Source organism: Leuciscus leuciscus (genome assembly GCF_965113295.1).
Source record: "Leuciscus leuciscus genome assembly, chromosome: 25".
Taxonomy (NCBI): Eukaryota; Metazoa; Chordata; class Actinopteri; order Cypriniformes; family Leuciscidae; genus Leuciscus; species Leuciscus leuciscus.
The window spans coordinates 22,440,150-22,462,787 of NC_138724.1; the positions used below are offsets into that span (position 1 = coordinate 22,440,150).

Genomic DNA, 22,638 nt, shown 5'->3' on the forward strand with positions numbered 1-22,638 from the left:
TGCTTCCCCCTAATATAGTCCTTAATATATAAGTCAATATCTGCCTAGGAAATCGCCTAGTGTTAATCTGCATCACTATTTGTACTTGTTGGGAATACGCAGGCCACAAGAAGTAATTAGGTGGGTTTTTATTTATTTTTTTATATCACTTTTACTCAGGACATGCTAGCTGGCAACAAAGGATTCCATTCATTGTGCTAAGCTAAGCTAGCGCCGACCCTGTCAAACTAAAACAATGCATGCACTGAGACAAAAATGCATTTGCCCACCTATCTAAATGTAGGAAAGAAAGTGAATAAGCCCTATTTCAAAAAACGGTGGAGTGTTCCTTTAACATTGCCATATCTATTACCATGCCAGTCTCCGAGAGTTGTCATGATATAAGTTAAGTTCAGCAATCAGCAGCTCCACTGAAGACTGTCTGAATGTCGTTATTCAGTCGTTATTGCATGTCTGACTAGTGACGCTTGTGGCACAGAAATTACACACTTTACTTTTAAGCAAAACGTCTTTCTTTCTTTTGATTTTTGAGGTGAATTGCATCCCGAAGATGTTCTTGACAGGCTTCGAGAGGTTCACACCTCAATTTATCTCACTCTCTCTATCACTGTCAACATCTGTATCCTTCCTCTTTTACTTCCTTTATTTCTCTGTCTCGGAGAGGTTGGTAGTGCGGCAGGCGATGTGTGGTTGGAGTAATGAGGCTTGGGAGATCCAGCGTTAGAACACAGACTTTCATTAGGACTTTGAAAAGGGCAGAGAAAATCTTTGAAAGGATCTCTGATCTGAAGCAGCTTACAAATACTTCTCATGTCTGGCTGGGGCGGTATGACGGTATATACCGTACTGTGGCCGTAGAAAGATTTGTTTTATAATATTTGTAGTACTGTTTTGTGGTACAAGATGCTTTTGCACTCATGATGCATTATTAATCTAAATTCTTAGCATTAACGCAATCTAATTCTGTCATATTTTGATGGCATCTCAGCCCTCGCATACATCTCACTGCATTTTGTATATTCTAAATGGCTGTAAATCTGTCAAGACGTGTGTGTGTGGGCAGGAGGGGGCGCGTGTATGCTTGATTTTGAATGGCTGGAGTTACAGTTGGTGGGGACTGGTGGTGCACGACTGTGCGGGCGGGCGGATTTTATCACTTCCAGCTGAACAAAGACGTAAATAAAGGGAGAGAGAGAGTAAAAAGGATGCAGAGAGAATGTTCTCTAATCTTGGTCTTATCTGCAGCAGGGATCAAATTCATTATTGGGAATATTTCAAGCAGGGTATCCCATGCTGTTTTGTTTTTTTGCCCCTCATGTAAATATGTATTTGGCATGCATTCAAGATATAAATTTTTATCAGTCAAGCATGTGGTCTTAGCATTACTAGTGCCATGCTACCAGTTGAGCTACAGTAGCCAGTTGCATAAACATTGCCGCTAAGTTAAGACCGTGTCTTAAACGTTATGTTTTCTTTTATGTAAGAACATTTTTTGATTACTTACTAGACAAGTCTAAGAAGTTCATGCAATATGCAACAGGAAGCAAGAAGTTTTCAGATTGTGAACTTTCATTGTTTAAAATGAGACAGTGATTCTAATGTAGCAGTTGTCTCTGTTCTTATTTGGCAAAATTCATCAACTTTCTCCACTTCTGAAATGCCTGCTGATGTAACAGTTGTTAGGTGTATCGTTCACGCTCTTTCTTCTCACATGATAAAACAACTTAATATTATATAAATCAGTATTTCCTGTCCATTTAAGTGTTTATTTAATGTGTGGATGAATAATAAATGTAATAAGCAGGATAAATACAGTCAGCCAGTCAATAGTGTAATCATGCAGAAAATAGTGCAAGACTGTACTGTATATTAGAATTTGAATTGAATCCACTGTACACTATTTCCAAATGATTTGAAAATGAATTCACCGCTCTCATTTTGTCATATTTGTTAGGGCTGGTCTGGTGGCGGTCGTGTTTCATCAGTAATTGTGCAATGCTTCGGTCTAAGGTTTCACTTGGTTGCAGAACAATGTGTTTGACAATTATAAGCACGCTTCAGAAACCCTCCACCTTCCCCAGCTCCACCTGTATAGATCTGCTACGAGGGTTAAATCATTTATGTTATATGTGCAGCAGCAGCAGTGTGTCTTACATGCTCACATCAATGTCTGTGAACGGATTGGCAGTAGTAAGTCTCTGTACTTGTTCTGCAGCAACGTAGCAAATCTATTACGCAAATACCAAATACATTAGCATTGCCATATCCATTACCATGCCAATCTCTATTACCATACCAATCTCCCGTGAGTTGTCATGACAGAACTGGAAATACTGTAACATATCAGGCTATATATTTAAACATGCTGTAATTAATCAGTTTCCAGTGTATTCTATGAACCACAAAACTAAAAAAAATTGTTCAACTCTTATCTGCAGTCCAACTCGACTTCAAGAAAAAGAATGTGACACCAGCAACAGTTGCAAACACCCCTGGAGGACTTTCCTTCAGCTTAAAGCTGCAAATTCCATTGTTTTGTCTGTTAAATGTTGGGGAAATCAGCATTATGAAAGCAGAAGCACCAGGTCTGGTGCAGAGCATTGCTTCTGTCAATCTCTATAGTGCCCCAAGGCCTAGAGATAGCGGCCCACACAGAGGGGAATTTATCAGCCTTGCACACTCGTTAGAAAATAAAAGTCAGGAGTTTTGCCTGCCTTTGATCTCAGCTGTTGGATTATAATTGTAATCTGTCAATTCCACAAAACAGCACAACAAAAATGTCAAAAAGTTTCGCTGCAAAAACACTATTGATAAAACAATGTCTCATCTCATATAGGTGGTAATACAATAGCAGAGAGCCTTCATATGACAATTGTGATACATTTATGGTATTTGGGGGGGGGGGGGGGGGTTATCCTCTCAGGAAACAATTTAATTGATAGCTACCAATACCTAGTCTTGTGTGAAGAACATTACAGGTTGTAGTTTTTGCTGTTTGCTGTCTGCCCATGGACCACTGAATTGAACTAGTCTCTCTCTCTCTCTCTCTCTCTCTGACAGTGGAAGTCCTACTTGTTCTCATCATTAGCCTTTAGCCCATCTGCAAGAGCCGTACTCTCACACCTGCGCACACAGACCCGCTCAAAAAGAGCCCTCTCTGCAGGATATTTATCTAGTCGCCCTCGTAATTGCCTCTTTGCTTTTCACTGCACTGTTTGCATGCCACTCGCCAGATGTGAAGCATAAAACATCTGCTGAAAGGATTCTGGTTAAACAGAACTGAGGTAAAAATAAAAGCCTCTTTAAAAGGCCATTGATTTCTGAGGAAACATTTGCTACAAAATAAGAAAAAAAGGTCTTTGGTCTTTTCGTTTGAATTTTAACGCGCCATTTGAGGCCATTGAATCCTGTTCAGTTCAAGTTCCTGGGCTTATTGTGATTCATCAGTGCATATTTTTCCAAAGAAAAACAAATTTCTTTCCTCATAATTTCCATAACGTTGACAGAATGTCCACTAGGAGTGTGGGAATATTACATATTAATCGATGCATCTATTGTTGGTTTGGATTGGTTGATTGGTTGATGGATGGATTTTATTTATGTATTAAAGGGATGGGGTCCTTTGCACCATGACCTCGAGCCAAATATCAGCCGAATGGCTTAATGCAGGCGCTAATGGATCCAAGGATGTATCCCGTAAATTACCCCACTAATAATGCCCAGAATGGTACCAAACTTCTACAGAAGTACAAATAGGTTCTGTACTCATAACACTTGCCTGACGGCTTATGCTACCGCTAACCCGGACGTCGAGGTCACTTATTTGGGAAAAGGCCGTAAAAGTCCTGGCAGAAAGCGCGATCACCCGGTGTTGCTGGAAAAGTTTTTTGGTATATCCAATTTTTAAAAAAAAATTTTTTTGAAGTGTTGACAACTTAGTGTTAACTAATAATTGTTGCAAACTGGTACTACCAACAAAATATTAGTGCATTCCTGGAACTGGGCGTCGTTACACTACATCTTATGCATCGCTCTCTGCCAGGACTTTTACGTGCTTTGCCCAAATCACTGAAGTGACGTCCATGTCCGGGTTAGCGGTAGCATAAGCCATCAGGCAAGTGTTATTAAAAAAAACTCCTGATGTACTTACAAACTTTCCAATGCCTCGTTTTATGAGTACAGAACCTATTTGTACTACTGTAGAAGTTTGGTACCATTCTGGGCATTATTAGTGGGGTAATTTACGAGATACATCCTTGGATCCATTAGCGCCTGCACTAAGCCATTCGGCTGATTTCTCTAAATAAGCTCTAACTTTAATAATGTTCAACCAAGGGAAAAAAGCTTCTGGGGGGGTGTTTGGCTCGAGGTCATGGTGCAAAGGACCCTAGGTTGATTTTACTCCGAACCATCCCTTTAATACATTTTATGGTCCATGGTGAAAGAATAGCAACTTTTTATATGCATTATTTTTAACATTGGATCTTTGTAACAATTTTAAGATGGAACTTTACCATTCGCTGTGAATTATTGTCACAATGACATCATACAGTGCTATGGAAGTGCCAGCCAAGGGCAAGAGAAGCATTGGCTATGTGTTTGCGATTATGACAGCTAGAACACTATATCTTTCAAAGTTAGCTTTACAATGTCATAACGGTAATACTGATGACAGCAAAAGTCAGGAGAAGGAAGTAAGATAGTGAAGCAACAGGAGATGGAGAGAGAGGAAAAAGTCATTGTGATTCCTGGAGGTTCTATTTTTCAAAGCGTAACCTTCCCCTCCTGTGACTTAAGACAGACGGGTCTCAGTGGGTGGACAGGATATATAATGACCCCGCTCCATGTTGACTGGAACCACTTATATCAGGGAACTATCAGCACTACCAAGTTCCTGTGGGATCTGGACAAACAACCAAAAGATCAGCCCTCCTAACAGACAGGGAGTCCTGGGTCGATGGTCAGGGCATAAATTAAGTGGCTGTTGACTCCCACTGGATGCTGAAAAAGCATTGAGATGTTTGCATTTCCTCTCTCTCTCTCCTTGCTGTAAAGACAGTACAGAGGATCAAATCAGAGAAAGCCCATTTTCTCTGGATTATAGGAGATTTGTTGCTTCATCTGTTTTTCTTTTGTTCGAAACAGGAAAAGGAGAATCGTTTTATCTGTGCGATATTCCGGGGCCGACTGGGCTGCGGGGGCGATTGAAACCCCCGGGCTTCCCGGCTTCCCGCATGGCCTGTTTCGACTACAGGGATCACCCCAGAATAACAAGGCATTTGGAGAGGACATATATAATTTTTTTTCCAATTCTGGCAGAGGCTTTGAAATGGTCCCTTGCAGCAAAAAGCCCATGATTATAGGTTAAGGGGTTGCAGAGGAAATGTTGCTGCAATCACTTCAAAAGAAGGTCAGAGTTTTGGATACTCTCCTATGAAATAGAAATGCCCCGCATTTATCAATAATGCCCTTTCGAGACAGAATCTAGATTATTCAAAAGAGTTTGTACACAGCTCCCAGGGTCTGTAGTCAAATTCTCCATGTTTACTTGTAAGTTTTAAGTTTTAATTCAAGTATTGTTATTTTGGTTCGGTTGTCATAGTACTACTGCTACTAATGATAATAATGATAATAATAATAAATAATAATATATAATGAGTTTTTTATTATTGTTTTATTATTATTATTACATTTATTATTTTGGTTCTTATGTCAATAATAATATTAATAATAAATAATGATTTATCATCATCATCTTCATTATCATTTAAATTCATCAATATCATCAAATTAATGATTTAATAAATTAAAATAACCATAATAATTGTTTATTATTATTATAAAATAACCAAAATAATACATTTTATAATAATAGTAATAATGATTTATCAGAATCATCATCATTACAGCAGAACCAAATTATTATTGCAAAATAAGCAAAATATTATTTGTATATATATGTATGTGTGTGTTTAATATTTTTATTAAAATAAAATAAATGATTATGTATTATTAATATTATTATTAAAATTATTCAAGTCATGTACATATGTGTAGTATGACATTTATAATCACATGTTAATGCCAGATATAAAGAAAGGCTATGTTTAATATTGTGTTATAATGAAAAATACATTTTAAAATGTGTCCTACAACTTTTTGGAGTCTCTTTACAAAATCTGCAGGGATTAAACTTGAAAAATAAGCATTCTTATTACTGAAAATTCCTTGAAAAACCAGTTTTATAATAATAATAATAATAATTAACAATAAATAAATAATAAATAATGAATTATTATTATTTTTTATTTATTCTTTTTGTTATTTTGTCATTATAACAATAATAATAATAATGGAAATAATAATGATTTATTATTGTTATCATTATCATCATCTATTATTATTACAACAGAACCAAAACATGAATAAAATATTTTTTAAATAATCATAATCATAATAATGTTGTTTATTATTATTATTATCATAGTTGTTGATGTTGTGAAATAGGTTGGTTTGTGCTTCATGCCTTGTTATTTTAAAACAAAATGATTTGCCGTCTGCTGTGTAATGCATTTATATTTATCTATAGTATTTGGGTGGTCAATCAACTTTCATCTGAACACGTCCCTTGTCATTGTCAAACACATTGTTCTGCAACCAAGTGAAACCTTAGACCGAAGCATTGCACAATTACTGATGAAACACGACCGCCACCAGACCAGCCCCAACAAATATGACAAAATGAGAGCGGTGAACCTGTCACAGTCGAGAGAAAGGACACAACACACACCGCCTCTCAATGAGCCCACGAGTCAGATGGCTATATGTACACAAGAGTACCACATCTAATGCAGTCACTTGGCTCCAGTGCCGGCACCTCTGTGCCTCACCAGTCCCCTACTTTGATGCATTTCTGCCAGAGGTATCCATTACCATTCATTTAAGCACTGCAGGGATGGACTGCATAATGCTATGAATATAGATTTGTCCATCTGCCTGCCCATAACATCTTGATTTTGGGATAATTGCATTGCGATAGGATCTGGTGTTTGGCAGCGTGTTCAGGACAGTGGCATCGTACTCTGTCGTACAGAACTGTGTAAAACGAAATACGTCACATTGCGAAAGTTAAATGAATTTCAAGTATTTTTCGTTGCATTTCAATAAGGATAACACTTCGTCTCAGTGACTGGGACTCTCATTTGAGCTGGACTGCGACTCATCTCATATCACTGCTAGGTTTATTTTCCAGCAACATCCTCAGGTGGAAGCGCAAACATCCAGCCTTCATTTCCTCCCGTCTCGCCGGAATACCTCGCAGGCTAATGACGGAGACGGAGAAGGAGAAGGAACCTGTCTGTGTGTTTGCCGCAATGTCCGTCCCCATCCCGTCTGCGTTTGGCTGTAAAGTCCTGGAAAGCAGGACGTCCTGTCTGGCTCTGACTGGCGGCAGACGGCTTGTCACACGGCCACTGGTTTGTCAAGAAAATGTCACTATTATAAGAACGCTTCATTTTTTACCCCGCTTCAAGTTTAATCCCTGCAGATTTTCTACAGAGACTCCAAAAAGTTGTTGGACACTTAAGCCTTATTTTTTAAATGTTTGAATGTCTTTTTCATTATAACAAAATATTAAACATAGCCTTTCTTTACGTCTGGCATTAACATGTGATTAAAAATTCTTTATTATACATATGTACAAACTGGCTTTAAAAATGATAATAATAGTAATAAAAGGGTTATAAATGGTAAAAAAGCTATTGTTACTACTATAATAATAATTATAAAATAAAATAATAATGAAATTATGGTTATTATTATAATAATCCTCACTACTAATAATAATTATAGTAATAATCTTTTTTCCCATTGTTTATATAATTTACCATTTATAACCCTTTGTTTATATAATTTACCATTTATAACCCTTTATTAAGAATAGCACGTATATACAGTATAATAATAATAGTAACAAGAACAATACTTAATTAGTAATAATCATAAATATTATATTATTCTAAATATTCTAAATAATAAGTGGTAAATGATGAACAATTGTAATTACTACTACTCCTGTAATAGTGAATATAAATAATACAATTATTATGAATAATAATACATACATTTCATTATTAAATAAGCATATGGTTATTATTATAATCATTATAAATATTATTATAAATATTCTAAATCATAAATGTTAAACAATTGTAATTACTACTAATGATAATAATAGTAATTGTAATAGTAATAATAATATTACAGTTCTTTTCATTTACCATTTATAACCATGTATTAAGAATAATATTTATATAAATGAATAATACTAGTATCACAAATAAAACAATAATAATAATAATTATTATTATTTGTATTGTTATATTGTATTTTAATATTATTCTTAATAAATGGTTTAACACAACAACAGCAATAATAATAATAATAATAATTAGTATTATTATTATTGTTTCATTTTATTATTCGTAGCAGTATTATTGATTACAGTTGTTTATCAATTACCATATAACAATTTATTTTAAATTGTAATAAAATAATAATAAAAATAATATGCTTTTATTTAATAATGAAATGCACTATTGTTATAACTATTATGATTAGGAATTCATTTTATAATTTTTTTTTAAAAACATGACGTAAATATCCCAAAGTGTTCCAGACAGCAAAACGGATAACATCAAGGCCCGCTGAGAGAAAGACAGGAAAGAGAAGTACATGTGAAGGTAGAGTGGTTTGTTTGTGTGTTTGATGTCTCCTCAACGCCTCGCTCTGTCATAGTGCTGACATCACTCACCGCCACACTCGCATGTAAACCAATTACACGAGGAGAGAGGAGAAAGGAGGGCCGCCACAAAGGTCATGTCAATCTCAATACCCTGATGGCTTTGAAATGAAAAACCTTGACCCGTCTGAACAGTTTAGTGTCGGCTTTTGATTCTTCTGTCTGGCCATCATGGCATACCTCAGATTGCTTTATGAGTGCTCGGAAACACACTTTATTAATAATCTGTAGATATGTCACATATTCTTGGAGCATTTCAATGCTTCTTCAAGTTATTTTCCTTAATTTAACTGCTTAGAATAGGTTTAGAAGCAACATCTCAGACACCAAAATAAAGCGGCTATCTGTGCTTTCCCACTTTTGAAAAGCACCAGCTCGTATACACACACAAATAAGCGCTAACACCTTATGAAGGTTGAATTTTGTTTCCTTTTTACTGCTGACAAGAGGAAGGACATGTTATCACAGCTTTTCTTGGGATTAGCAGGCTTTATCTAACGATGCATAATGAATCACATTTATCTGTCCCTGTTGCTTTAATCGACACTCAAAGCATTGTGGGAAGAAAAAGCAATCCGAAGGGAACAGGTTCATGGTGCCACCTTATCTTGAAATTGGCTAGTTTTTGTGGCTCATTGTGCAAGCAGGCTATGAATTAACTATGCAGACATTGACCGCATATTGGCTATGAACCGTTTCATTGTGTTTAGTCAATGCCCATCGCTTTAGGATTGTAATCATTGAGATGAATACTATAGCCTTGGATAAAGAAGAATACTTCATTATTAGAGTGCAACACACTAAATATATAACTTTTTATGATTTAATAATATATATTTTTTAAATATTTATTATCATCATTATTATTATAGTGTGACTTTAATAATATATTATATAGTGTGAACTAAATTGACTATATTATTATTATGTTTGTGAATTTTTTATTAGGCCTACTAATAATATTTTTAAAACAATATTTAATAATAGTAATAACATTATATTGTGAATTCTTTCTACAGTAGAATTTTTTCCTTACATGTATTATTTATTATCCTTCTTTTTATTTATTATTAATATTTTTCAAATATGTATTATCATTATTATTATATTGTGAATTATTTTCTACAAAACAGTTTTATTTATTAATTATTTATTTAATTATTTATAATTATAATTTTCAATAATAATAATAAAACATTATTGTCTACAGTAGAACATATTTATATATTTTTTATATTAATAATATTTTCAAATAACATTTATTATTATTAGGTCAATGACAGACTCATGGCTGATCATATTAATCGTGAGACTAAACTGAATATTTGATCAAATTAAATTGTCACACGAAATAAATTAAAATATTAAAATGCTGACAAGCTACAGTATAAGAAATTATACTTGCCTTTATTCTATTTATTTATTTGCCGAGAAAAGGTAACGTCCATATTATTTGCCTCAGACTAAAGAGTCTGACGGGACAGTCTGTACTCTGAAAACTGCTGATTTCTTTAATTATCTGAATTGCCATGGTGTGATCAGCAATATACACAAAGAAAGAAACATTCAACTATTTTAAGTGTAAAGTCCTAAAATATCTCTTATGACTCTCCTGGCTGCTGAAAAACATTTATATTTTTTGTTTAAACCACAATAAGCTGGTGTATATAATCCTTTAGGTGATAAAACAACAATTGGCGGGGAATAATGAAGGCAGACTTTCTGCCCTTTGGGACGGTGTTTAGCCCAGCAGTGAAATTAAAAGTATAAGTCAAAGGTTCCATAATAATATCAGCAGCAATTTTCACTAGACTTGTTTTTGTTTAGCTTGTCAGGGAAGTTTGTTAAGGCCTTTCAGATAAGCATTTTCACAGCTGAAGAACATTCTAGTATCAGTGTTTCCAAGCAAAAAGACATTGCACATTCTCTTATCGCTAGACACAGTCACATTCAGCATTATTCCCGAGAGACACACAATTGAGAATCCAGGCCTGTGCAGATCCATGAACCAGCTAGAACGGAGCGACACGACACTCATATTTATCATGGATCACCTCCTGTTGAATATGCCTGGCTTTTCTCTGCCTTGTTTTCTCCGTCTTCCTCGTTGATGGGGAGATGCACACGTTTCACATGAAGCTTGTGGCAGAGGATGGAGCTGATAGAGGACAAGAGAAGGTGTGTTTAAGTGTGTTCACACTGCCTGTGAGCCGTCTGATTAGGCGCCGTCATGCTGAGACATCCACAGAATCTGTATTCATTTGGTCATGCACCTGCCATCTAAAGCAAAGGGAGAGGAGCTTTTGAAAAGAAATGACACTGGAGAAATGGGCATGATCGGTAGTGAGTGAGGGAGGAAGGAAGGGAGGGAGTCTTACAGACAGGTGAGAGGAAGATGTTTCTTTTTCTTGGTTCAAAATAGCTGACTACCACAATACTCTTTTTATTCTGCTGTATAGAACATGTCCACTGTGTATATTATGCATGCATGTATATTCTGAATACCTGAAAAAATCTTGCAAAATTGCAGTGAACAACAGGATATATTGAGGTACTGTATATCCCATAATGCAACATGCTTGACTCAATCTTCCATTTCCAGTAAGACTGATTTAAATGTAATGCCAATCAGGATTTTTGTTATTATTTACTTATTATATGATCAGATGTTGTTGTTTTTTAAGTTGAATTAAATATGCAAAATTGTTAAATAACGTTATCCAAGATTCTACTCATTTTTTAAAGTCAGTTTAATGTAATTTAAGTTGAAATTACTTTAACATACTGTACAAGTTGATTGAACTTAAAAATTTAAGGCAGCAACTTATTTTTACAGGGGGCTTTTTTTTTTTTTTTTTTTTGATAATTAGTGGACTATACTTCGTGAACTTGAATCTCATGAGAGAATCTCAAAAATCAGAGAGAGAAAAAGAAGATTTTTAAAAATAATTATATAAAGAAAATTAAGCATGTTTTTAGGGCCATTTTTTGCTTTCATAATTAATCACCTTTTCCCACTAAATTTCCATCGCTGTAATTCATGCAGACATTCTATTCTCAATCATAGTTTGCATAACTAAGTAAAAAATAAATAAAAAAACTGTGGTTTTAACTGTGGTTTATGCATATAGTATGATTATTATATTTTGTTATATATATATATATATATATATATATATATATGCAAAATTGTCAATATACAGTGTGGAGTAAGCAGTAGTCCGTTCCGAACAGTAGGAGAGATAGAATAAAGGGACATGTGACGGGGTGGGCGGCACTAAAACAGGAAGTGGATTGTACGACTCATAGTCAGAACAGGATGATGTTAAGGTCATTGTCCCCCATCCACTCTACATGGGCAGTAGAGATCTATCAGGAAGACACTGTTCAATAAAAGCACACAGGAGTCTCGTCTGCCTGGGTGGCTAACAAATGAGGGTTCTGGCCCCGTGTGGTCCCTCCTGGCGCTCAGCTCTCCTCTTTCTGATAGTTTATCTTCCCTCTGTCCATCTCTCTGTCCCCTCAACTCCCCCGTGGCCTCTCTTCCTGTTTGCCTATCTCTACACCCGTCTACAGCACTCGTCTCAGCTTTTCTCTCTCACTAAAATATAATAGGCAGTTTACCGGCAGGATTCCATTTTGACAACGCACCCCATATAGAGACACCTTTCCACCAGAGTCTGAACAAAAAGCAGGCCGACCGGAGAAATTAGCTCTGCTTCGGCCCTTAAAACCCGCTGGTCTCAAACTGAGAATGGCTAATTGTTAATGCTAACTATTTCGAAATATAGTGTGATTGCTATGAATCATGTAACTCTAAAGACACTTGTGATATCAAATTTTGTGATGTTAGTCTGAATAAAATAGGTTCTCTGGACAATTTCAAATTTTTTGTTCTTCTATTTTTGTTCGTTCTTCCTGACAAAAACAGGAAGCTGTTTAGCATTTAATGCTAATGCAGCCTAATGCAAAATGCACATTATAGGAAAAGGTAGTTTGGTCAAGTCTTTCATAAACCAGCTATATGAGTTATGTCTGTCAAGCTAGAAACTTGTTTACACCACAAATCTTTAATTGAACAGGTTTCGCAGTGGTATTAACTTAAAAGTTGCGATATAACATACAACCCAGGCTGCAAAATGATATTATGTTGCTTCTTATACATTTCGCAACGCTTTCAAAGATTGAGTAAGATTGAGTCATGACATTTTGATTAAAAATTACAAGATAAAAAAATAATCAAATGAAATGTATGCATAGATGAATCATTCACAATAAGATCAATGACATGCATTTAAAAAATAGATTGGGTGAATTTCCATTTCATGCCGACTTGGTGGAGCTCATGTGCGTTCAGCTCATAAATAAGATCATTCTGACATGACCTAAACACGGCAAAAGATTGCAGTGCACTTTTTGTGGGCAGGTTTTGTAGTCAGTTACATTATTGCTCGTCTCTCAAGTCAGATTTCCATTTCAACAATCTCTCTCTCTCTCTCTCTCTCTCTCTCTCTCTCTCTCTCTCTCTCTCTCTCTCTCTCTCTCTCTCTCTCTCTTCTTCTGGGAGATCAGGGTCATTAGCATTCCACAGGAATCAAACACCTGCCAGCCATGTGAAGCCTCACTGCGGTGCGCACAATCAGCCAAATGTTTTCCTTGTGCGATGAATGTGTGTGGCTGTCACCATTCCAGTTGATATGTGTTCTTTGCTCTCTTTCTCCCTCCCTTCCTCCGGTTTCTCTATTCCTCTATCTAAGATTCACCAGAGGGGGTCTCTGAGGGTAAAATACCGCATAGAGGCTTCAGGTGCACCTGAGCGACACCGCACTCTGACTTACTGTCACAGATCTTGCGTCACTTTACAAAATCGCTCCAGGAGTTGTAGGAATATTGGCAGCCCAAACGTATGGCCATATTTCATTTTTCCATTTAGGACACAAGCTGGTCAGTTGCCAATTGCGATATGCTCAAGACGTCACAGGGTCACTGCAAGGTTACATGCGACGAGGACCTCCAGTCCCCTAGGGGTGCCATTACACACTGCCAGTTGACATAATGAACGAGAATGAAACCGCGATACCCGTGGGCAGAATTTTAAAGCAATGCTGTGACTCATATGATGGAGAGATGTGCGCTCATGCTAGCAGCTAGTCACTTGGGACAGCGATTGTTTTCTCTCTTTTTTTTCTGTGGTTGGATTTTCATTAGCACAATTTTATTAATTTAAAATTAGATTTTGCCAGATTTACTTCAAATTAATAATACATGACATAATACTGACTGCTTTGATTTGATTGTCTAATTGATTATGTTCAGAGATAATTACGTCCGAGAAAGTCAAGCTATGAGGAACCTTTGAGTCTCGAACAGAGCGTTGCAGTTTGCAGTACTGTGTGTCCTAACCAGGGGAATTTGCTGAGCGTGAAACATTTCAGCAGTGCCGGTACTGTATGTAAGCCTCTGCATGTTGTTGTGATTCGAATGTTGGAAATATTGCATGGTTTGTAGTGGATGTACATGTGAGCATTAAGCATAAATGTGCCACTGGTGTATTAACATGAACCGTTCTCTGGAAGCGGGTTTTTGAGTCCATGCCGTCTACTCTCTGTTCTTCACATTGCATCTTAAACAGCAGACCTTGAACGAACAAAGCTAAACATGTCAGTGTCCTTGAGAGTTAACATAAAAGCAAAGAGAATATTTGTTTGACGTGAACAACAACAAAATAGCTGTGAAGCATAGACAAACATTTAATATCCATCCATCCATCCATCGTTCTATCTATCGTTCAATTGATCGTTCTACCTATCTATCTATCTATCATTCTCTCTATCTATTGTTCTATCTTTCTCTATCTGCCTGTCTGTCCTACTTCCATCCATCAATCCATCCATCCATAAATAATAATATTAATCTATGAATTTAAATATAGAACTTTATTTTAAATTGCATCTATTTTTCATCGTCATTTAAATATATGACTTTATATATATATATATAATTTTTAAAAAAAAAATTTTTTGGTATATTAAAATACATGTAGAATCTAGCGATTGTGCACGTCTTGTATGGGCTACAATTTTGGGTGAACTATCACTTTAAGAAAGTGCATTGATCTGCACTTCTATTCTTCACAATCTTATTTTTGCTAAAATCAAAATAATAAATAGCGCCTGCCATCATAGTTGCAAAGAATCGTTTTTCTCCTTTGTATCTGAACAGCTAAAAATTGGTTCTTATTATTAAGAGGTTTCAGTCTTGGGCTAGTGTCCTTTATCCTGCTAATGTGTGTGTGTGTGTGTGTCTGACAGATTTATGTTTGCGGAGATTTGGTCACTATTTGCTTCTTCATCTGTCCCTTCAGGGCGAAGCGGCTGTCCTGTCCTTCCCCTCCAGCTCCACGGGCGTTTATACAGCTATAAACAAAATGCACATCGAATGTTGTGACTATGGCCTACTTTGTTAAGGAACATAAAGATGACTGACTGCCTTTATGTTCCAGCCGGTTTTTCATTGTTTGGCCCGACTGCAGAGGTGCTGGCAGGGGATATTAATGCTTCCTATACCGGGACTCTGTTTTGTTGACTAGCGAAGGTGCTAACTTTGTTTTATGACATGGGGAGCTAATCATGCCGTTGTTGATTTGTGCTGGAAGAATACTGTATACTGTGACAAGCTGTGAGGGGAAAAAAATTATTAAAATAGGTGCATAAAAGCATCAGAACTGAGGCTTAGCGGTTAGCATGTAGCATTTGAGTTAAGCTTGCAAATTCGAGTCTGGTTGGGGTAAAATTGTAAGTCTGAAAAGAAATAGCACTAGATTCCTCAACAAATGGCTCAATGTGAGGTATTATTAGTGTTCGTTGCACTCCCTAAAATATCTAAACCGGAGTATGAGCACTAATAAATGTAGCTAATGTTCAAGGAAAGTGTATTTGAAATGCATATTAGAAAGGGCGGCGAGTCTTTAGTACACCTGAGGCTCCAGGAGCTGCTGTACTATTAATCTGTTTCACAGAGATGAAATTGTGATAACTAGTAAGCTGCTGTTTTCAAAGTGTTTCCACATTTCCATCTCTCATATCGAGCGAACGAGCTGCTTATTACTTAAGGAGGCACTCTATGAAAAATTTCTCCTCATAATCGTTCCATTTTTCCTCTGCGCTTGTCAGTGTATAGTGGGCCGTCCTCACTGAAGAGGAAATAAGCAGCAAATGAGGTCTATTAGGCACTTTCTGTACGGTGCACTTGAGTTACATTAAAATAAAAAAGCATAAGAGGCTTAAGTCCCATGTTTTTTTGTTTTTTTTGAGATATTAGATATGTTAGATAACCTATAACAACCTTGCGTGAATGGTCGGTACTTTTAAACGCATCAAATGTCTGTAAAATTGTTTTCTATACTCAACAGACCTTCTCAACTGTATTAGACAATTCATAGTCAGTTAATTGTAATTAAAAGCCTGCAATAACAATAATAATAATTAAAAAAATAACAATAACATTAATTTAATATGTAATATTTTGCCACAATTCATAGCATAACAACCAAATTATATAATAAAATGCTATCTATCTATCTATCTATCTATCTATCTATCTATCTATCTATCTATCTATCTATCTATCTATCTATCTATCTAACCTCATAGAAGAAAATATCTCGTGCAATATTTACAATATTTACATTTTCTGAATGTTAAGCCTCTCCATTAATTGGTCATTTGTTGAAAGACTTCCTTATTTGTTCCTTATTCATGTCAAGTCCAATAAAAATAATTCCTACAATAAAATAAAACCCAAATTCACACCCAGCATTTCTTTATGTTTGAGGATGTTTTGTGTAAAGAACTGTTGAGTCCAGACATGCTTACCGAGAAGCAATTGAAGAGTGTTTTGGAAGAGAAAAGTGGCGAGATGAAGACTGCATTGTTGTCTGCCTTGCAGGCAGTCAGAACACCGGGGAGCCGATTCACTGTGTTCATATTCTCTGTTTACCCAACAAAAGAGTTTTGTCATTGCCGCTGACACCAAGGGGCACCACAGATATATTTGGGCAATTCACAGATCAGGAGAACAAGAAAAGCAACCGTCTTCAGGCCATTACCGTGGTTTGCACAGGAATGAGCAAAAGGGACAGTGCAATTACGGCCATAGGAAGTGGCTTGAGTGTTTTTATATGGCTGATTTTCCAGCTCTACAACTTCCAATCAGGCTCATATGCTAAGGAAAGTATGAATCATCCCCTTTTCCCATGTCTGTACCTCTCTCTCTCTCTGTCTCTCCCTCTCGAACGAGGTGGTTTGATGTCAAGGAGACACTTCAATTCACATTGGTGAGATCAGAGGAAGTAATGTGAGTAATTTATTCGTGCTGGTCTTGCATGGTTGCTTTGCATTGCAATCAGCGCACAATTGCCATAAGAGAGAATTGGGCATGGATAGTGCCTGTTTTATCTTTTATAGCTACCTGAGATACAGTGCTTAGTGGACTTTCAACATCAAAGGAAGCCACATCAACTCCAGGCAAATGGCTTTCAGACAGCTAGGGTTCAGATGCCTTTATAAACAGGATCAATCGTCCCTGTCACCTTTTGCACAGAATCGGTCCCAGCAGGTGTGTGCGTGTTTAAAAGTGTAAGTTCAAAAAAAGAGCAGAGAGATTGAGATCAGTTTTGATTATGCCCGTCTCTAACTGCGTGCAGTGTGATTCTCAGTCATGATAAACCGTGTTTCCGTCTGGATTTGTCACGATAACCAATGTTTAGCTAACTGTGCGTTTTGCATGTGTAAACACTCCAAAATATATGTGATCATATCAGAAACTGAGTGAGAAGATAAACCTGATTTATATTGTTTTTGCCCTGTTCCAAAATCCAATCGCAAAATGTAATTCTGCTCAGAATGTCGCTTTTTGTTCATTTGGGTTGTTGATTGTTTATATATATATATATATATATATATATATATATATATATATATATATATATATATATATATATATATATATATATATAAATTACAAATATAAAGTAAAATTGTACACTTTGTCATAGTTCGAAAATTAGGAAATTAAGCTAGATAAATAATAATAGTAATAATAATAATAATAATAATAACGTATTATATACATATATAATAGAAATGATAATGATAATAATTTGGAATAATATATGTTAAAGTGTATGTATTATATAAAATAATATTACTTAATAATTATTATTATTATATAAAATTACAATACATTTGTAATTTATTATTATTATTACTGTATTACAATTATTAAAACTAGTATTAATATAATATTAATACATGTATTAAATAAAATACAAATAATTGTATAATATTTAATAAAATATAATATAGTTAATTAAAATAGTAATTTAATTATTATTAATAATTTAATAATAAGATTTTATTAAATTATTGTCATATATACAATTTCAGTGCATATATTCAATAATAATAAAAAATATATAATAATAATAAGATTTTATTAAATTATTGTCATATATAAAAATAGGACTATTGTATTATTATTAACATAATATTAGGCCTATTTGTATTATTATTAACATTGCTATTAGATACATTATTATTATTATTAGTACTATTATTATTATTATACTTATTTATAATTTCATTGTGGTTTCAAACCAGTTATTTGTGGTTAGGATGGTTCCATACGTTCCAGAAAACGCTCTGTTTGGATGAGTCCCTCCTGCCTCATTTAGATGTGTTAGACAGCTCCACTATTATCATACTTTGGAAAAATCATTGCGATGACAAAAAGTGAGTTCACTGTAATTCTGGGTTACAATACACACGTCTATCATGCAGTGCTGTCACTCATATGGCACAAATTGTGTGAAGTTGCTGTGATACATACAGCAAGGGGATAATTTGTGTGCGAGTTTGCATGTGTAATGCATGTCCTCATGCAGGATTACCGCAGTTATTTTCAGCACTAATTAACAACTGTGTGAAAACTTCTTGTAAATGGAATTCTGTATGATAATCAGCCCAGAAAGGGGAAGCACATCATCTGTTTAAAAAACAAGGGAAACCAAGCTTTTTTTTTTACACATGGCTGCAGATATTCACAATGATTTAAAGTGTTTTCAGCCATAAATTAAAAGTCTGTCGTTATTTTCTCATGTCTGTGAGAGAAATTTTTTTTTTTTTAGTGAAGCACAAAAATAAATGTTTAGGAGAATGTCCAGGCTGCTCTTTTCCATATAATGAATATAAATGGAAATTGGGTCTCTCTTCTGCATTTTATAGGTTTGAGGAACACACCAAAATGTAACATTATTTCTTGAATATTATCCTTACAGCTGCCGTTAACAATCTAATTTCAGGCACTTCCAGTTACATTCTAGCTCCTCCCACCCCATAGAAACTGTCTTTATGGAGGTTTTGCTGGTTCTCTTCCGCCCATCTCACAATCTTATTAAACTGACTTTGTTCTTCCGATGCATAAATAGAAGAAAAGATCAAATAATGTCTCCTTGTAGGCACTAAATAATATTGGCCTTGAGGCTTTCATTGTACGGGAAGAAGGAATAAAAACATAATTCATCACTGAAATGTGTTTTTTTTTAAGCATTTTATGTAGTGCTCAGTCCCAGCAGAGAGCTCAAAGTACACTTAAAGCAGCTTGATAATACATGCGCTTATTTTATACATGTATTTTTGTTATTTTTATGATTTCTGAAAACGTATCCTTTGGAATATAGTGATAATAATAATAAATGTTTTTGTCAGACAGAGAATGATGTCCTTTAAAATAAATGGAAACTTATGGATAAAACACAGTTGTCTAGGTCAATAGAGATGATGACAGCAGGAGGAAGCTACCCATTTTCTGTTCGGCCACCTAAATTGTTTCCAGCACTTTATTGATGGAGTTTCTAACTCAAAATGCCAAAAGGCGACATCGAGTGAATGCAATCTTCAATTCACCGTGCCAGCTGTATAATAGGATTTTGAAAGTGCCATTTGATATGCTTTATGTATTTATTTTGAAGCGCATTAACAGCTGCGTTTGACCTTGCACATCTCTAAGTATAACCTGAAGATACCAAGGAGGAATTTTAAGGAGTACTTTTAGTTTTAGGCTTAATATGTAATATTACTAATGCACGGATACGCAAAAACTGAGCTAATGAAAAACATCTATTAATTTTAGGATAAAATGAATGGATGACTTGAACCATTGAATAATAATGATATTAATAATAATAATAATAATAGTAATGACCATATGACTATTATCAGGGTGATGGTTTGAAAGAACAGGAGTAATCGTGTTAGTTATTTTTTCACCTGGCTAAGACTTTTGTTATTTACTAAAATTATTTTAATGGTTCTTTCGGGGCTTTTAGACTTTCCAATTAGAGAAAAGAAAAGTATTTTAATGACCCAATTAGCTGCAGGGGTCATTTGACATTGAACGTTGTCTCCTGTCTTAAAGGCTAAAACTAATTAAGACTTTTCCCCAAGATTTCCACTTAAATATGTCACAGAAGACCACTGTTATTGTCTCAAAATAATCTCAATTTATAGCCAGAAATGTGATTTGCGGCTGCTCATTACATTTGGATTTCTGATTGAAGTTCACAAAGAGCAGAATAAGATCAGATAAAAGTCTTTTTCATTTTGCAGTTCAACTAAATTCCAAATGAAACCTTAATGACGACTGGTATGCTTCTTAATAAAGTAGTCATTCAAATTAGTGAAGCGTTTGATAGATATTTCAAAATATTCAGCTCATTTATATATTTGTTTACTTGTTTTTCCTTTAGTATGGCTTACTTTACCGACTGTCTTCCTGGCATGATACCTTCCAAAGGAGAGGAAAATCCCTGAGGGGAAAAACAATTCCAATGCATATTCTACATGTTTTTTCATAATTTTCTTATGAGTCGTTGTGTCTCTAACACTGAAGCAGCTATGCTTATTTGTAACATTAAGCTTTCTTTGAGTACTATGACGTATGACCTACTCAAATATCAATTAATAATAATAACTGTATCCAGTTCACTCATTGGCCTTGTGTCAAGATGTCTGACCTTATGAACTAAATAGCCCTGTGAATCTTCATTTCGACCCTGAAACTCTCTTAGAAAAAGCCTTGAATGACACCCTGAGTGTTTCTGTATGTTCTCACAATAAATCATGTTGTCGAACATTCAAAGCATTCAAATGTTAGCTCACTTAAGCCCCTTTCACACAGTAAAATTGCTTCTGTGAAAAGAATGCCTTCTGTGTGAACGCAAACACGTCCTGGGATTGATGCCGGGATCAATGCCGGGATGGGGACCTAGTAACATTGCCGGGATCAGTCCCGAAACGCGCCCTGTGTTAACAAAAGCCAGGACCAATGGCGCTACTGGGGAGTATGGACTCGTTTTCGTGTAGAAATGACGAAGAGGAGCTATCAGCAGAACTGACATCTGACATCCTAAAGTCGCGTGTCTTTACGGGATCTTTACGGGATGTGTGTGAAGTGAACGCACTCACAGATTCCGGACACATTATCCGTGTATTTTCCGGAATCTCTGTGTGAAAGGGGCTTTATTCAGAGCTCAACAGTCTGCTATATTAAATATTTATACAACAACTTTAATACAAATTTAAAGATATACAACATTGTTTGTATTTAAACATTAAATAATTAATGTTTATTTAATGTTTATTTTATTTTATTTATCAGGAACAATTAAGGAAGAAATGATGCAAAAATGTATAACATAAATGTAGCAATGACCCTATTGGGAAAGTGCTGGTTTAGTCAGCTGTCCTGAAACTCTCTCATGGCACCAGTCAGGCCTTCTTTATTTTCTTGGCCTGACATTTATCTATTGCCTGCTTGGAGGCCCAAAACTGAATGTGGGCGTATTTTTGTTGACGCCACTAAATGAGCCGATGATGGGACTTTGGGAAACTTGGGGAGTCAGTATTTATCGTGGCCCGGGGCCACGGCAGCTGAGGCTTCTGGGGTTGAATCAGGCCGAGGCGGTTAATGTGTGACCAAATGACAGAGAAGAGCTCAGAGGCCAGTCGCAGCTCTAAGAGATAACGTTTATTCTGACAAATGAGCCTGCCCGCTTTTCCCTCTCAGATGTATTACGCTGCATTCATTTTCCATTAAGCAACCAATGTCATTTTGTGTGATGGCTCTCTTTTTCTCTCTGCAGGACCCGTGGCTGTGATCAGCGGTGAAGAAGACTCCGCCAGCCCCCTCCACCACGTCAATCACGGCATCATAACTCCGTGTACCCTGGACGCTGGGCCTGACGCTGTGGTGATCGGTATGACCCGTATCCCAGTGATCGAGAACCCACAGTATTTCCGGCACGGGCACAACTGCAACAAGCCCACCACTTGTGAGTACCAAATAGACACCAATGTATTTTTTGTGAGTACTTGTGAGTACCAAATGGGTGTACTCAAAAACATGGATGTATTTAATGCTAAAAATGTAAAAATGCAGTTCTGTTTCTTGAAGTATGCATTCTTGCATGAAACAAAGCAGTGTAGTTTGATTCCCAAACAAATGAGTCTTGTGAGGCAGTTCGGATCAAACTGAATTACTGGTTAGTGAATTATTCAGATTCACTTACTGAACCGCAAGTCATTCATTTAGTCATGTTTGACATGCATTTAAACAAGAATTGTTACTGTGTTCTGTTGAGGTCTGTTCATACCGTTAACAACTATAATGATAACGGTAACACTTTACAATAAGGTTAATTAGTTAATGTATTAAATAAAATGTACTAACAATAAGCAATACATTTGTTACAGTATTTATTTATCTTTGTTAACGTTAGT

At 35.7% G+C, this 22,638-nt stretch overlaps 1 protein-coding gene across 1 annotated transcript in view; it reads left to right on the forward strand.

The window, feature by feature from the left end:
- ntrk3a (neurotrophic tyrosine kinase, receptor, type 3a) overlaps window positions 1–22,638 on the forward strand; it is a 210,557-nt gene that overhangs the window by 140,387 nt on the left and 47,532 nt on the right. Inside the window, exon 12 of the mRNA XM_082160244.1 lies at window positions 22,002–22,190. Within this exon, the coding sequence (XP_082016370.1) occupies window positions 22,002–22,190 (189 nt within the window). The remainder of the gene's footprint in view (window positions 1–22,001; window positions 22,191–22,638) is intronic.